At 50.9% G+C, this 16,262-nt stretch overlaps 6 protein-coding genes across 6 annotated transcripts; 3 read left to right on the top strand and 3 right to left on the bottom strand.

Annotated features, from left to right (window-relative positions):
* Window positions 1-328: 328 nt before the first annotated feature.
* Window positions 329-2,361, bottom strand: BO83DRAFT_430944 (F-box/WD repeat-containing protein; the record flags this gene model as incomplete). The annotated part of the gene is made up of 2 exons (XM_025535550.1): window positions 329-1,301; window positions 1,358-2,361. 2 exons carry the CDS (start codon window positions 2,359-2,361, stop codon window positions 329-331), a joined length of 1,977 nt encoding a protein of 658 aa, XP_025384038.1.
* Window positions 2,362-3,948: 1,587 nt separating this feature from the next.
* On the bottom strand, window positions 3,949-5,509 carry BO83DRAFT_346109 (Gfo/Idh/MocA family protein). The gene is made up of 5 exons (XM_025528767.1): window positions 5,430-5,509; window positions 5,217-5,379; window positions 4,457-5,152; window positions 4,306-4,396; window positions 3,949-4,249 (listed from the first exon to the last, which is right to left on the bottom strand). Exons 1-5 carry the CDS (start codon window positions 5,451-5,453, stop codon window positions 3,985-3,987), a joined length of 1,239 nt encoding a protein of 412 aa, XP_025384037.1. The 5' UTR covers window positions 5,454-5,509; the 3' UTR covers window positions 3,949-3,984.
* Window positions 5,510-5,999: 490 nt separating this feature from the next.
* On the top strand, window positions 6,000-7,167 carry BO83DRAFT_381862 (dihydrodipicolinate synthase family protein). Its single transcript, XM_025532092.1, has 2 exons — window positions 6,000-6,056; window positions 6,110-7,167. The coding sequence occupies exon 2, from the start codon at window positions 6,111-6,113 to the stop codon at window positions 7,116-7,118; it is 1,008 nt and encodes a 335-aa protein (XP_025384036.1). The 5' UTR covers window positions 6,000-6,056; window position 6,110; the 3' UTR covers window positions 7,119-7,167.
* Window positions 7,168-7,689: 522 nt separating this feature from the next.
* BO83DRAFT_346104 (putative PHD finger domain protein) lies at window positions 7,690-10,726 on the bottom strand. Its single transcript, XM_025528766.1, has 2 exons — window positions 8,119-10,726; window positions 7,690-8,071 (listed from the first exon to the last, which is right to left on the bottom strand). The coding sequence occupies exons 1-2, from the start codon at window positions 10,393-10,395 to the stop codon at window positions 7,931-7,933; spliced, it is 2,418 nt and encodes an 805-aa protein (XP_025384035.1). The 5' UTR covers window positions 10,396-10,726; the 3' UTR covers window positions 7,690-7,930.
* A 1,334-nt stretch (window positions 10,727-12,060) lies between these two features.
* On the top strand, window positions 12,061-13,639 carry BO83DRAFT_440693 (uncharacterized protein). The gene is made up of 4 exons (XM_025536279.1): window positions 12,061-12,493; window positions 12,556-13,018; window positions 13,075-13,269; window positions 13,321-13,639. The coding sequence occupies exons 1-4, from the start codon at window positions 12,411-12,413 to the stop codon at window positions 13,609-13,611; spliced, it is 1,032 nt and encodes a 343-aa protein (XP_025384034.1). The 5' UTR covers window positions 12,061-12,410; the 3' UTR covers window positions 13,612-13,639.
* Window positions 13,640-14,369: 730 nt separating this feature from the next.
* BO83DRAFT_455064 (QDE-2-interacting protein) lies at window positions 14,370-15,941 on the top strand (the record flags this gene model as incomplete). Its single annotated transcript, XM_025537010.1, has 2 exons — window positions 14,370-14,764; window positions 14,851-15,941. The coding sequence occupies 2 exons, from the start codon at window positions 14,370-14,372 to the stop codon at window positions 15,938-15,940; spliced, it is 1,485 nt and encodes a 494-aa protein (XP_025384033.1).
* Between the last annotated feature and the right edge of the window lie 321 nt (window positions 15,942-16,262).

The following is a 16,262-nucleotide window of genomic DNA, read 5'->3' as shown; positions in this document are numbered from 1 at the left end:
TCGACAAAACCCACGGGACTGCACACGCTAAGCCGCTTTTGGAAAATCCACAACGGTAGGTACCTAGCCTCCCCAATCTACGGATGCCTCAGGCTAGAATTGCACCAGACGGAAGTCGAAGTTCTTACAGGCAAAGGCAGCCTAATTGAAGTAGATTCTGGTTCCATGCAAATGAATTAATGAATTGAGCAAATATGTAAGCATCTATCGCTAGCCAATGTATGTCCCTGCTAATAAACCCAAGAAGAAAACCCGCACATCCCAAAAACTCCAAAGCCCAAACTTTTCCCCAGCAAATAAGCGAATAGCAAATGTCTAGCCAGATTTATTACTCTTTCAGTAAGTCTATGCCATCTAGTCCATATCCAAAATCCATTATGACAGCGCGAGAGTCTTGGCTGGTGGCCACAATGCGCCGATAGTCGGACTTGACGCTGAGCATCCAGCTTGTTGTCCAGCCTGGAAGGTCAATGGAAAGCTCGCCACTTTGAGCATCAAATACTTTGACACTCATGTCGTAGCTACCACTGACGATTCGTTGATTCATGCTGTCCAGGTGCAAGGAGCGAACCAAGCCTGCGTGGCCCTTGAGCTCGTTGACCATTTCGCCGGTATTGGCGTCAAACTGATAGATCACTTGGTCGTTGCCACCAGTGAGAATGGTTCGAGCATCATCACTGAACTCGACACACGCCAGTCCACGGTCCTTGCTGGGGAACTCCTTGACACAAAGACCAGAAGTGATGTTCCAGAGCTTGGCGACACCGTCTCCGCTTGCAGAAACGACCAGATCTCCGCGCAGCTGAACAGCATTCACTGGTCCTCGGTGGCCAAGGAGTTTCTTCACCAAGGCCCCTGTGTGCCGATCCCACACACAAATGGTAGTGTCTTTGGAGCAGGACACAATGTACCGGTCATCAAAGCAGACATCCAGCACTCCTGCCTGGTGGCCCACTAGGCGACGAATCGGCTTGTAGTCATTTTTGATGTCCCACACGATGCAGGTAAAGTCAGACGAACCGGTGACCATGATCTCTTCATCGAACTGGAGACAGAGAATGGAAGCACTGTGATAGTCCGCGCTGTGCTCAATAGGAGCCATGATGCCCGCAGAGCGCGTCGGCGGAGGGCAAATGGTCAAGAAGGGCGGCTTTCCAGCTGATTGCTGCGCCGGGTTATTGACCGGACCAATACCGGAGACATCGCCCGGAGGAGGGCCAATGATCTTCCGGCATGGCCAAGGGTAATGAGCGTCCCAAACTCGGATAGTCCGATCGCGAGAACCCGTAATGATTTTGTCCCTGGGACAATTATTAGAAAAAGCTTGAATGCGAATCTTAACCATGGAAAAACTCACTCATCAAACTGAGCACAGTAGACACTGTCCTTGTGGCCGTGAAGGTAGATAGCAGCAGCCTTCCCTTCTTTCCACCTATGTTCCAGAGCACGGCGAACGAGGAACATCCGCTTCCAATCCTGCTTAGGATGAGCCTTGCCCAAACCAGCAGACTGTCTCTTCTTGAAAGGAAGCCCGCTAGGGTGTTGTCCGTAGGTATGACGAAACACGTGCCGCCAGATGTGCTGGGAGGATGCCTGCTCACTCCAAGCACGTGAAACCAGTTCAGACTGCATGAGGGACTCAGGATCAAGGTAGGAGAACACCTGTGACATAACCTCAGGAGGAAGGCAGCTGACAGGATCAATCCGTACTATGGCCAGAGCTGGGTCAGATAGCTCCGAGCGATCGCGTAGATCGATGCCAATGCCACTTTCCGAATCTTGGGTCAACTTAGCATCCGAGAGCTTGATACTGTCCCGCAGAGCTCTTGCCAGCTCATTCTGAGCTGCAGCTGCAGCGCGAGCAGCCGCTCCCGCATAAATATCGTTCGAGATAACGGGTGGCTCCAGGCCATTTCCGGGAACAGGGGCGCCAGCATGGGCGTAGAAGCCATGTAGCGCGGAAATACTCTCAAGTGAAGGTCGACGATTAATGCTGGTTTCATTGCACCAAGAGTTTCTCATGGCTTCTGGTTGAGGATGAACGGAATTCCTGGACGACTTGTTGCGGAGCGTCACTGAGAGGCGACGGCCCAGAGCTCGCAGACCGTCCACGGGATGGCGTAAGCTGGAGAAGCTCTTGGCTTCACGGCGCCTGGGAGCAGGCTCTGGGAAATGATTCATATCTTCCAAGACCTGGCCGTCGTCATCATCTCCTGAATCCACCACAGACAGCCCATGCCACACATCATGTTCCAATCCGGTTGTATGAGCAGTCGAAGTTGTAGCAGTCCGAGGCCGAGTGCGGAGAGAGAAAGAGGGGCGTCGACGGGAGGTAATAGTGCTGGAATCTCGTGGAGCCATGACGACGATCGATGTCACAGTGACAGTCTCAATTAAGGAGAGCCACGCGGGGGACACTTAACACGAAGCGTTCTCGGTAGATTGTTATAGTATAGGAATCGTGTAAATTCCCTTTGCGCGGCTGAGACACACCCTCAGGGGTCAGACGCAAGGGTAACGCTGCTGGTCAAGGAAGAGAGATGTGATGCGTCAATAGGGGATATAAGGCGGTATCGAGAGGCTGAATGGCGTAGGTAAGGGGAGAAATCGACAGAGTAGCAGCCCGAGTGACCAAGGAAAAGACCGATGTGATCGACAAGAACTCCTGATAACGAACACCAACCGCCCGGGTGAGTCTGATAGGTAAATCGATAGTAAATAACCAAAAACAAAAGAGTGCAAGAGGGGGTGCGAGAGAGGGATGGGCGCGAAAGATGAAGAGAGAGAGAAGGGAGGGAAGGAAAGAAAGTCCTCAGAGAATCGTGCGTAGAAGAACAACCCAAAAGAATTAAACCCCAAGACCTAGCGACTGCATGAAAAAAAACAAAAAACAACACTACTGCCAACAAATCTAATAAAAAGCTGGAGGCATGGGGATCGGGCGAGAGAAAAGGGAGGCCCGCCGCCCGGGCGGTGAGCCTCTTTTGCCCCCCAGCCCGATCAGCCCCGACCCGGTCCAGGCCCTTGATTGGCTCTCCCAGGCTGACTGGTGGCGGGCTACAATTTCTGCTAAGTTTTGAGACCATGAAAAGATGTGTGCCGCGGATAATTTTCCTTTATGATGGCCATTGTTCGCCCCCTGTCAATTAGGGCATCCGTAAGGCTCGTATGGCTCGGATGGCAGAATGGGATTGGATTTGGTCCCAGGGGTCTGGCATTCAGGTGGATGCCTGATGAAGAGATGTTTGGTGTCCTACATACCATGCACGTCTCAGCGAAAAAATCTTGTTCAGGCATTAACATGTATCTGATCTGTAGTGGGTGGGGAGGAGTCACTCCTGCATCAAGGTATCAATTCCTGTAGGAAATGTTTGAGGTTCTAACTCTATGTGTACCCATTTTTCGTCTGTGCATGCCGAGAGTCGAGACGAACCCCTTTGTCTTCTTGTTCCGACTTAGGGATCGACTCCATCTCATCTCCATTTTCTTCCCGCCCCCGTGGGGTTGCCAATCCTTCACGGTCTGGCCCACTTTGTCAGTGCCAGTTGGCCAGGCAGGAATTCGTTGTCAACCACAATGCATTATGCCTCGTGTGATCGGCCGTTGCTTAAGTAGACACATTGGAGATTCTAATGCTCTGCTTGTGATTGGAATTTTGTGTAAATGATGTACTCACTGAATTAGTGCTTAGTCGTAGCGTAAGTCTGTGCGACTTTCCGGGTCACAGCCTCAATCGGTGCCGCCTGAACAAAGAGAGAATCCTGTAACGGGGGATAATGATCCCCTTCAGACTGGGCTATCCGAAATGTTCAAAGCCCCTTTCTCAAGCCTCAAGGCCAAGGGGTTAGCATAGTTGCCGCAATAAGCTTCCGAGGAACAGTTGTCGCAAACCTGCATGTTCACCGCAACAGATGGACCAGAATCATAAACATTCATACAACCATACATAACAAAGTAATTACATACAAGCGTCTCTAAAGGTATCTACTTCAGCTCCCACTTTCCATCCTCAGTCACGATCTCCACCGACCGCTTCTCATCCAAGGAAATGCGTCCTGCATGCAGGATTGCCGTTGTGGCAATCGTGTTCTTCAAAGTCGGGATCGGCCTGGCATCCAGCTGATCAAGCGTCAACCGTCCCTCATTAACAGCTGTGACGGCATCAATGAACTTCTCGAAACTGATGTATCCGTAGCCAGTCTGACCACCGAAGTTACCCTCCTCGTCGGGTGCGTACTTCATATAGAACCTGCGCAACTGTCAGTCAGCACAACAAGAAAGTTAACACCAAAAGTAGAAACTTACGGGTTAATCCAAGACAATCCAGCCTCATCCTCGGCAACATCATAGCCGCGCTTAGCCTGATTAACACGAATTTCACCCTTCGATCCCATATCTGCACTTGTTAGCATCGCCCATTCTCCAAGGCTATACACCAACCTCACGGGCGACTTACAATGGAAGTATTGGTTAGAGTGTACACCGGCCCTCTGTGGCGCGGTCCAACTAGATGTGTAAACACCCGTAGCCATTCTTGACCCATCCTTCTTCTTCCATTCCACTAGCAGAGTAATCGTGTCCTCCGTCTCATGGGCACAGCCCAGCTCGACAGCAGTTCCCGTAGCCGCACTAGCCGTTACCTTCACGGGGACATAGTCCGGCACCATGCTCTCATTAACGTCCACGTGGTGGCTGTTTAAATAATAAGAGATATCCGAGTCCTTGCCAGCCCAAGCCTTGAACGTCTCCAGCTGGCTCTTGGGCTGACTCATGTAGCTGTAAAAGTAGTTGAAGTCGCCGAGCTTGGCAGCCTTAGCACGAGCGTCACTGTAGGCCGGGTCGAAGCGCTTGTGGTGCTCAATGTACACAACTACATTGTGCTTGCGAGACTCAGCGAGCAGGTCGAGGTGGTCGGAGAGGAGCTTGGTCGCAGGCTTGGTGATGAGAACGTGGATCTTGCGCTGAATGGCGTACAAAGCGATGGGATAATGGGTGGGGTCGGGGGTGAAAATGGTGATTGCAGAGCCGGCGGGGAGGGCGTCAATGGCGGCTTTGTAGGCTTCTGGGTCGGAGGTGTTGTCGGCGGGGAAGGAGGTGAAAGAGACATCAAGGCCGTTGTAGACTTCGGAGATATTCTTCTGCAAGTGTGCGCCTGGGTTTCTCTCAGTCAGTTTGGCGAATTGCTGATTACAAAAGGGAACAAAGGTGAGACTTACGAATTCCGGGGAATTTGGATCCAGATACACCCACCATGCTCAAATCGCCGACTTTGCCGCGACGACGCAAGTCGAAGAGCGTCAAGCCCACGACACCCACTTTCTTGTCGGAGGTCGAGGCTGTACCGCCGACGTAGCCGGTCGTGTACTCGCCTGTTCCTACCTGTGTTGTTGGTTAGTGGAGATACGCGTGAAATGGGAGGGATAACTTACCATCAACACAGCTGGGGGAGCCATTGTGATTGCTGTGGTGTAAATTGTCTAAAGAAAAGAAATTGTAGGGAAAGAATATGACAAGAAACGAGGAAATAATTTTGTCGCTCAGTGGGTTGGCGGTCATATAAGAGATCCTGCTGGACCGGGTTTTGCGGGGTCATTAACCGATGGCTGGTTGAGCTATAAGTGGTATGGAATTGCATCAATGGTGGAAGATATACAGGACATGATACAGTCAATCTGATGTCTCTTGTGTCTAACAGTACCTTACGAGTTGCTCTCAATTGATGCTACTATACTGCCCGCTCAAAAACCCCTCTTCACTTAGTACACATGCAGCCTTGCTGGTACTTTTCTCACTGTATGACAGCTGCTGTCGGCGTTTGATACAGACAAAAGAGGCAAGTTTACTACCGGCTCATGCTTATTGGTGGATAAATTTGTCCGAAACGGTGGAGACGTGGGATGATACCGAAACGGTACGGCAGGGCACGCGGGGTAAACATGAGGGGTGGTCTACTATATAAGTCCATTAAATGATGCGCAACGCCAACTACAGCTTCGCAACACACATATCACATAAATTGAAAAATTCTAATTACATCTACCTTACAGACAAGTCAAGTACATCTGCCACACCCTCTGAACCCAAATCCACAACTAACAGCGACCTACAGAATGTCTTTTACCCCGCTCCGCCCCGGAGTCTACGCTCCAACCATGACCTTCTTCGACCCCTCAACCGAAGACCTCGACGTCCCTACCATCCGCAAGCATGCCGTTCGCCTCGCCAAAGCCGGTCTCGTTGGTCTCGTCTGCATGGGCTCCAACGGCGAAGCCGTACACCTCACCCGGGCCGAGCGCAAGACCGTGATCAGCGAGACCCGGTCCGCACTCGTCGAAGCCGGCTTCTCCAACGTCCCCGTCATCGCAGGTGCCAGCGAACAATCCATCCGCGGTACCATCGATCTCTGCAAGGAATCCTACGAGGCCGGAGCTGAATACGCCCTGATCGTTCCCCCCAGCTACTACCGCTACGCCACCGGCAACGATCAAACCCTCTACGAATTCTTCACTAGCGTCGCCGACGGCTCCCCCATCCCTCTCATCCTCTACAACTACCCCGGTGCCGTGGCAGGAATCGACATGGACTCCGACCTCATCATCCGCATCTCTCAGCACCCCAACATTGTAGGCACAAAGTTCACCTGCGCCAACACGGGCAAGTTGACCCGTGTTGCTTCCGCTCTGCACGCTATTACTCCCTCTTCGCCTTTGGCTCCGGCTCAGCGCAAGTTCCCCAGCACCAAGACTGAGGCGGTCCACCCGTACGTTGCATTCGGAGGCATTGCGGATTTCTCCCTGCAGACGCTGGCGTCTGGAGGTTCCGCTATCCTGGCGGGTGGCGCGAACGTCATCCCCAAGCTGTGTGTGCAGATCTTCAACCTCTGGAGCGCGGGTCGCTTCACGGAAGCTATGGAGGCCCAGGAGCTGTTGAGTAAGGCCGACTGGGTTCTCACTAAGGCGGCTATCCCCGGTACGAAGAGTGCCATTCAGAGCTACTATGGATATGGTGGATTCCCGCGTCGGCCGTTGGCTCGCTTGAGTGCCGAGCAGGCGGAGGCAGTGGCAGAGAAGATCAAGGATGCCATGGAGGTTGAGAAGTCGTTGCCGGATATTGCTTAGTCCATTGTATCATATAGATTAACTATGACTTGTGAATAGAAGGATTTCAGAGACGTGTATGTGTATGTGCAGTAAAATTGAAACCAGTGGGGTGTCGGCGTTCGGAGCGAAGTCCGACCTGGGTGGGTTATTGATAGACCGAAGTATGGAACCCCCACGCTACATTCCGGATAAAGACATGCTGGTTGGTGGACAAACAGCACCGATTCGAGGACGGATATTGTCTTTGAGAGCCCGGAGCACATCGGCGTGGATAAACCCATTCTTTGACTCTACCAAGAACTCGCTCCAAGCATGACGCAGCAGCCGATCATCATCTGAAGACATAATCAGATTTATAAGAAAAGGCCACATTAGAAATCGCACCAACACAGCCCAAAGAGAAACTTGCGGTCAGTAGGGTGGGGGAAGGGGAGGTAAGTATAAGGTGGCAGTTTGGATTGAATGATCTGGCTTAGTAGAGATTTCTATTTTTACTGAGTTGGTGGTAGTTGTTCTTAATAGGGGCTGTGGGACGTTTACTTTATTGATTTGCTTCATGTGCACGAGTAGAAAAGTTATCAATTGCATTATTCTCTCAGTGTAGCGCCATCACCATGTTCCGAACTAGCTCTTATGATAAATATAATTTAATCAACAAAGGGGGTTTTACTCCATGAAATATTCGCCACGCTGCAATCAAGAGATCAAAGTAGAGAGCAAAATCAAGCCCTATGCAACAATTTGCCCAAGCGCCTAATCGTGGTCTCATGAATATCAATATCCACCACCCATTCGAAATCCGAGAATTGTCCAGTCAGTATGGTATAGCTTCATCTCCGCGGATTGTTTTTCACTATTCCGTCTGCGCCCTTGTTAAACTTCACCCGACAATCCGGACAGTACCATTTGGCCGTGCGACTTGGCACCTCGGACAGCCCGACACAGTCAAGATGAAACCATTCTCGGTCACACTACTCATGTTAGCGGCGCCATCAAAGTAGAATTCTAGAACACATACCTCTTGATTTTCACAGCAGATCATCGTCCCGAAACTCACGTCTCCACACAGACAATACCGTGGTTCGTTCGGGTCGATCTCTTCGAGGACTCCATCCTCGTCGATTCGAATGTCCTCGCGTGCCAGAGTACCATCTTTTAGGCCAACCTCACGCGTCCCAATCCGCTTCTTGCCGGGCTTCGCCTTGCGGCGACCGTAGCTTACCGCTGCACCACCATCTTGACCTGAAGACACAGGACCGGGTGCGGGGCGCTTACGCCTGCGATTGGGAGCACTCACACTGGCGGCTCGAGCAATTTCTGGCACAGGAGTCTTCCGAGCAGGTGTGGCGCTTTTCTGACGGAGTTCGCGCTTGGTAGAAGGCGCAACGGCGCTGGCATTGGTGGTTGGTTCTAATGACAAAGCAGCCGAGCGGCGAGATGGGGGTCGGGTAACCGGGGGGGTTGGCGTAGCCGCTTTTGCGGCTGTGATCGTGGGTTGTGCGATGGCGCGCTTGGGTCCAATTGGAGACGGCGGTAATGAAGGCTTCTGCGACTCGGAGGTTTCTACAGCTGTAGTAGCTGGTGCTGCAGTTGTAGGTGCTTCTTCAGGGATGGCGATGTTTGGATCAACGGGTGTGGGGGATCCTTTGCTAGTTCGGCGGCGTTTAGTCGCGCTTCGCAGCGAAGGACGGGTTTCAATTTCCACAGGCGCAGTAGGAGCAGCGGAGACAGCGGGGGCAGTAGGAACAGGGGAAGTAGCGGAGGTAGCAGTAGGAGGAACAGAGGGTGTAGAAGCAGAAGGACCATCGGGTGCGGAGGGTTCAACATTGGAGGGACCATCAGACGTGGAGGGAGCAGCAGAAGCAGATGGGGCAGAAGATGTGGAGGGGACGGGAGCTGAAGGAATGGGGGGAACCTCTGGGGGTGTCACCTCTTCGAGTTTCCTCTTTTTCCCTGCACGAGTGGGCTTGCTCACAGCTGGGACTTCTGGAACACTGGCTGTGGGTAAATTACTGGGAGCCACTGCTGGCTGCACTCCATCCTTGGCTGTTTGTTCTTGTGCTGCTGCGGCGGCGGCGGCTGCGGCTGCCGCAGCCGCCTGCTCTCGAGCCTGGTTCTCCCGTTTAAGCTTCTTGGCCTCGTTCAGCTTCATACCACGGTTGCTAAGCTTAGTCTCGAACGTGCCCTCGGTATCTCCGGTAGCCTCGCTGCGTTTGGTCAGCTTGCCCGGAACGTACGTGTTCATTATGTCGTCACAGTCCAAGAATTCAGCACCAGTGGCCTCGGCCTGCGCTTTCGCTGCCCGGTAAGCCTCCCAGCCACGGCCGCGCAAGGCCAGCTCGCGATGAATCATGACCTCGCTGGGCTGCCAAACGGCATTCTTCTTCATCTTCTTCCGCAGTTTTGTCATTTCCCACTCAGTCAAACGCAACCATGGCATATCCTCACTTCCAGGTTTGGCGTCGTCAGGAGGTGGCTTGAGCATCGCTAACGCATTGCTAGTCGATATTGCTGGAGCAGAAGGGCCTTGAGCACCGGTCGAAACCAATCCAGAAGTCCGCGATCGCCGACGGCCCTTCTCCTTCTTGGCGGGCGCTGCTGCCGGCTCCGGAGGTGACTCTGAGGGTGTTACTTTGCTATCCGGCTCCACATCAGAATGCTCTGTGCTGGCAATAGGCGAATCGGGGTGCAAATCGGCCAGATGCTCGGCAGAGATGAGAGATCGACGTGTGCGCGACTTCTGCACAGTTGTCGCGCGAGCAGTATCGTGGCCATCCAAGCGCAACGTGATGCGCGTCGTGGTGGGCGGGCCAGAATCTTCCTCTGTTTTCTTGGTTGAGCGGCTTCTTTTGGTTGATGTGACGGGCGGCGCGGGAGGAGGAGTGGGTTCGCGCGACGCGGGCTTGGGGAGAGCTTCGAGCTTTTGCTTGATGCTGTCTAGCCGATTGAAGTGGCGATCAATGACATCGTATAGACGGCAAGCCTCCGCATACGCCGATTCACGGGCGTTGATGGCGCGATCAAGTTGTTCGGAGATATCTTTGCGCAGAGCACGCGCGTCGGGACGCACGTCCGAGGGGAGGGTGGGCAGCTGGCCATAAGCCTTGGTGAGATCATGGACGCCCTGTGTAGCTTCCAAGTAGCGTTCGTCGAGGCCGCGGATGAGAGTGAGGGAGCGAATGAGGTCAGCGGGGAGGTATTCGGTGTAGTCAATGTAGTCCGTGACGGTGGCCTGGGCGTCGGGATCAAAGGGGCCGTCGAGAATTAGCCCACCGGCGTCGTGATAGTCCGCCATGCCATCCAACAGGTAGACGGAAAGGGTATACGAATGCGAAGGGGCAATAGATGGAGCGATTGAGTGAGCGACAGAGGGAGCGTTGAAGGAATAGGCGGATAGATGGTCAGAGATGGGCGGGCACCATGGGGGTGGGTGCGGCCAGGAAGAGGGACTGGTCCGCACTTTTACATGGAGGGAGCTTGACAGACCAGAGCCTGCAAGCTAAGGTGAAAATAGATTAGAGACAAGAGAGGAGATAGGAGGGAAAGTTCAACCGAAGGACGAGGTGAGGAGGTAAGGGAGAATGAGAAGCAATAGAAGTATGCCAATGACGGGGACTGAAGTGGAGGAGCACCGCTGAGATCAGTTGGAGATGTTGGCCAGTTCCGGGCCTTCGATTCCCTCCGGCTGGAACCACCGCGGGTCGCGCCCGGGAATATAGTTGATCCGAGGTTGACAGGTCAGGCACAGGCACAAGCAAAGTATACTGCCGTCTCATGTTGGCAAATCCACCATTTTTCCAGCACGATATCTGGAATACATTGATGGAAATTGCCGGCGATGCTCAAATTTACACGCTAGTGCAATGATGATAGATTATTATGCCTGCTATGAATCACAAGCTTTAACAGCGCACTATGCTCTCCCCCTTGCTGCGCGGTTTATGACTTGGTTCCATGTTTACATTAAACACTAACTATGAGTTAAAGCATCAAGAATCGATTTTTGACCTAGATTACTCCAGTAATCAAGATCCATGAGGTACATAGCAGTGTGTTATAATCACTTAACAGTCAGTATTGGCAGAATCTACTTAGTCGTTGACAAGATCCACCGGCAATATCTAATCGCATACGTGTGTCAGGCACAAAGATGCAATGGATCTAGATAATTTTGAATACTAGTCACCCAATTTGATCCTACGAACACGGAGGCTTGAAGCAAGAATATGGAGAGGCGCTTCAAGAGTGTGGTATAACCTTAGCTGCTAAGAGCGCGAGCCACACCACTTGAGGTACACATTCAAACATCAACGTGAGAAACGCAGTCTTCGGGTTTGCTATACGAAATCCAAGGTTTGAACGACTCTCTGGCTCATTTGGTTCATTGAATATGAGGACAACGGATAGAAAAAGCTTCAACCTCACTGGAGGTTCTCAAGATGGTTGGACAGCACGTGGTAACACCAATGAACAGATACTCCCTGAGCGCATACTCTGTTTTCTGGCATGAAATTGGCTTGGTAGGAAGCCTCCAGTTTGGAAGAAAGTTTTTGGCCACATCTAAAATGTGCAGCCACACATATCTATGTTAGTGGTGATGCCGGGCCGTTGGATCCGCGCAGGAACAGAGCACCCCTAATAGTGGATTTGTGATCAACTTCAATCCGCCTGCCGTTCGTAGGCAACACAAGGCCCCACATCTCAAAAGACACTGGATCCCCGACTCGGTACCGACTATCTATGCTTTACGGCACAGCCTATTCTAAACTTATTCGTAGGGATCAAAAGGCAGAAATCTTGTAGCCTATAGACCCATTTACATGAAGGGTTTAGGGTTCAAAATGAGTGTGAGCGTGGACCTACAGGCTTGATATGTCGATCAACTTTGATGGCTAGTCAAACACGCAGTTGGTTGGAGAGAATCAATGATTTACGGTCGCCGTTTTTTCAGCTACTAAGTATTCGGCCAAAATGTACCAACTTATGTATGCCTAGCCTTGAAAAATTGTTCTTACTCTGTGGATACATCTAGAATGTTGATTGGGCAAGAAGTGAGACATCCGGAGTGGCTACCTGAATTTTGGAAGATGTGACAAGAGTCCACCAATTGTGAGTGAACGTATTGACTATCTATCGTAAATTTCGACAATAGTTTGTGGATTTAAGCTACCCTAGCTCAATAGCTCAATCCTTCGACCGCCGCATGTTCTTGGGATACTAAAAGCTGCCGATACCAAGCTTGCAACAGTGCATTGATTAGAGTACATACCGAAGCCGTAACAGCAGAGTTGCGATTAGCCTTGTGACGCCATGTACTGGCCAACTTCGCAAAACGAAAAATGGTTCTGCGGCATATTGTTTGTGCAAGGACTGCTTGTTATCGTGCTGAACATGTGAGTTCAAATATTGTTAACATATCCTCCCTTTCCCAGCAATTAACTAAGCCGCATTCCAGATACAACCTCGTTCAGTGGCAATCATGGGTCAATCCCAATGCCACTCAGGTCGCCATATCATATCAGGTCCCCATTAACATAGCACTCATCATGTTCGCCGTCGTTTATGAAATATTCCTCGGTCTTGACATGGTACATCATAAGAATATCATCTTGCTTCTAGCCCTTTGCATTAGCAATGGATGTGTACTCGCCTATTCTGTGATGCAGTACATGTCTATTCATATGACCACCTTGACTATAGGAGAAGACCGCGACTATTACAATCAACCATTGGTGGACTTATCCAGAGACCTGTGGAAAGAAATCCAGCCTGCTGAGCTTCTGGTTCCCATCACTGTCAGTATCGCGACACTCCTCATGTGGCCGATCGCGTATTGGGTTCACAGAGAATTTTCTTGGGCTATATACCAGTATGTTCAGGGGAGCCTTCAGAGTCGAAAACAATATCGAGGATATGAGGTACTTGGAGTCCTGCAGAACTAAATTCATTGAGAACTTGTGATTAACTCTGACAGGCATATCTCGTTCTAATAAAATTCGACTTCTTTTTCCTGGTGGGCTTTATCATTCAGTATGACCTCATTGATGTCCACTTTGAGGAGCCTGAGTACTCCTTGACTTTAGCACTCATTCCAGCCGCACTGCTGGTGATGACTATGGGCACATATTTTGTCCGACGTGAATACAGAGTCCCCACGGCTATTATTGCAGTTAGTCATGGAACATCAGAGTTACAACGTCCAAATGGCTAACTCGAATAGGTCTGTCGCCTAGGCATTGCGGCCTACCTACTGAGTCGGATCATTGTTCTATGTGGAAAGACTTTACGCGCCCGTACCCCAGGGAAGGATATGATGCTGCTCTTTGCCATTGTAGCATTTGTGCTCTCCTGCCTCATCATTGTATGCACGATATATTGCATACTGAACTTTGAACATGGTCTCAAGTCGGTGTTTGCCCGGAAGGATCAAGTCGCTCGGAGGTCTTTCGTGTTCCAGGAGCTTCCAAGTCACACGAACAGTACTCGACAGTCTAGACTCTCCCTTGACTAACCTGTATATTATATAACCTGTATTCGAGTAATTACTATAACCAAGATTTGCCTTCTTGTGTACGAGTGCGAACATTGGGTATGTATGCTCAGGAAACAACTGCGATCTTTGGCTGTTAAGTGGTAGCAGTTGTGATGACAACCTTGACTCAATCAATGAACGAATAGAGCATTCCCTCAGCCAAGCATAATTCTCTTGAAACATTCAATAGCAGCAGTGATATAGAGCGATTTGTCATGACTATGAATGGCCCATAGAAAGGTCATGACAACTGAGTGAAGTGCGCTTCTGTAGGCCAACGCTCTGAAACAATGCCATGTCCAGTTGGAATGTTTGCCATTCACTGGATTGTATTTCGGACCTACTGACACTTCTAGGATGACCTCATTGACTATTTTTCTCCGAACAATTGAAACCGCGGGGAGGTTGATCTCGGTAAATGACCTTCATTTAGTGTCGCATTAAGACGCCAACTATGTCAACACAATAACTTCTACATAGAACACTGGAAATGTCTATTCACGTGAGTTCCTAATTAATCATCTAATTTACGTGGTGAAGTCGAATGAAAAATGAATCCTTCATGCCTGCCAGTTGAGGCTGCATGGCTCATGGCGGAGACTACCGTTTGCACGCGTTTGCCAACGCACTGTTTCTTGAATACCTCTCCTCTCTTCCTCGCTCGCTCCCCATTTCCCCCATCAACACCTTCCTGGCAAACAAATCCACATTTCGAAATCGTCACTCGCTTTAACGCAATGGGTCCCGAAGAACGTCTCAAGCTGCTTTTTGCGCAGGATGAAGACCTCCTGAAATTGGACACCGGCCGCCGTCCTGCAAACGAAGTTCGGACCGATGATAACATTGAAGGCCCTCAGGCAGAGCTTACTAGGAACCCGGAAAACAGGCCGTCAGCAACAACTACCCAGCAGACAAGTCAACCCACTCACATTGTGTCTCTTGAACTCCCTTCTCCACCCGAACTCCCTACCCCAGTCCCGGCAGATGAACACGTATTCCCCACCAACGGCCAATTTAGCCCCCTTTTGGCTATTGCCAAATACCCCTACAGACATATGAAAGGATCCTTGAGCCAAGAGGTTTCCAGCCGCTTCTTTGACGCGGGTAAATTCTGGAATCGCTCGTGGGATATGTAAGTCGCTCAATCCATTGCTTTGTACAACTAGATCTGATAAGTGCCAGTTATTTTGTCCACGCACCAGCGTCTCTCGGGTCTAGATTCGTGCTTCTTACTCCTACCAGTAAAGTTGACTCCTTTTTGGAAGAGATAAATCGTGCTCTGAAGTGTGAGTTGTCGCTGCCAACAGACATGTCCGCCGGGCTGGTCTTGTCTTTCAAAGATGGGTATCCTCAGCCTGTCTACCTCGGCCGCAGCACCACGCGTGAGACTAAGGAACAGCTCGAGTTACAAATTCCTACTCCATCATCGGAGCACAACCGTCCTTCTGGAGATACGGATGAGGAATACGCTGCTTTCGAGACCATGATGGAAGCCGCTATCGAGGCCACCCGCAACAAAAAGAAATCTTCCAAGCAGAAACAGTTGATGCGTACGATGAAAGAGCTTGATATGCAGCAGATGGTTCGACGGATGCAGTGCTACTTTGGTTTGCGTTCCATGGATGACATTGAAGGGACAGCAGATATGGTTGACTGGGACACCCCGGGTACAGTGCCCACGGTGCAGCCGCTAGATACTACCAAGGCAGCACCATATCCATTCTGGAGAGAGCCCGTATTTATCAGCATCGACGTAGAGTCGAATGAGCGCTGCCATAGCCAGGTGACTGAGGTCGGAGTGTCAGTGTTGGACATGCAGAGTCTGGTGGGAATACCGCCGGGCGTGAACGGCGACCAGTGGCGGAGCCGTATCCAGTCCCGGCATCTGCGAGTGAAAGAATACGGCCATATCGTGAATCATGAGTTTGTGTCGGGCTGTCCTGGCATGTTTCAATTTGGAGAGAGCGAATGGGTGCTGCAACGAGATCTGGTGGACGTAGTGCGATCAAGTCTGCGCTTGGACGATGCAATGAATCGTCGGCTCGTACTGGTTGGTCACAATCTTTCAGCAGATGTCAAGTATCTCAAGCAAGTTGGGGTTGACGTGGGAGGGTTTCGTGACCAGATCGACACAGCGCAGATGTTCCGTAAGCTGCGGAAGGAAGAGTCGGTACGGTCGCTGGGAGGCGTGCTGGCGAAACTGGACATAAGGGGCTGGTACTTGCACAATGCCGGGAATGATGCGCGGTACACTATGGAGGCTCTCGTCGCCAGCTTTATGGGAGCAGGTGAGGAAAATTTGACGTAGGTGCTCGTATATGCATTGTTAGCCTAGCATCCTCTCCAGGAGCATCTTTCCAATTTGAGATTTACAGGCATCATCCTTCGGAATATCTCTATAATACCCTCTCTGATGTTCATACTCATCATGAGGAATCATCAACTGCCTGGCTACGAAAGTTGTAGAATAATGCATCTAAATAATCCAAGAACGCGTCTGCTAGCTTCAGTGAGTTCATCGGAGATGCCGCATATGATGTGGTGAAATATTTTTCGTCCTTTTTAACCATCCTTAGCAAACCGTAGAAACAATCAGAGACATTATGGTACTTGAGGATAATCTATGGACG

This window comes from Aspergillus eucalypticola (assembly GCF_003184535.1).
Source record: "Aspergillus eucalypticola CBS 122712 chromosome Unknown BO83scaffold_30, whole genome shotgun sequence".
Taxonomy (NCBI): domain Eukaryota; kingdom Fungi; phylum Ascomycota; class Eurotiomycetes; order Eurotiales; family Aspergillaceae; genus Aspergillus; species Aspergillus eucalypticola.
The sequence above is the reverse complement of the archived record's forward strand: the minus strand, read 5'-3'. Positions and strand labels throughout refer to the sequence as shown.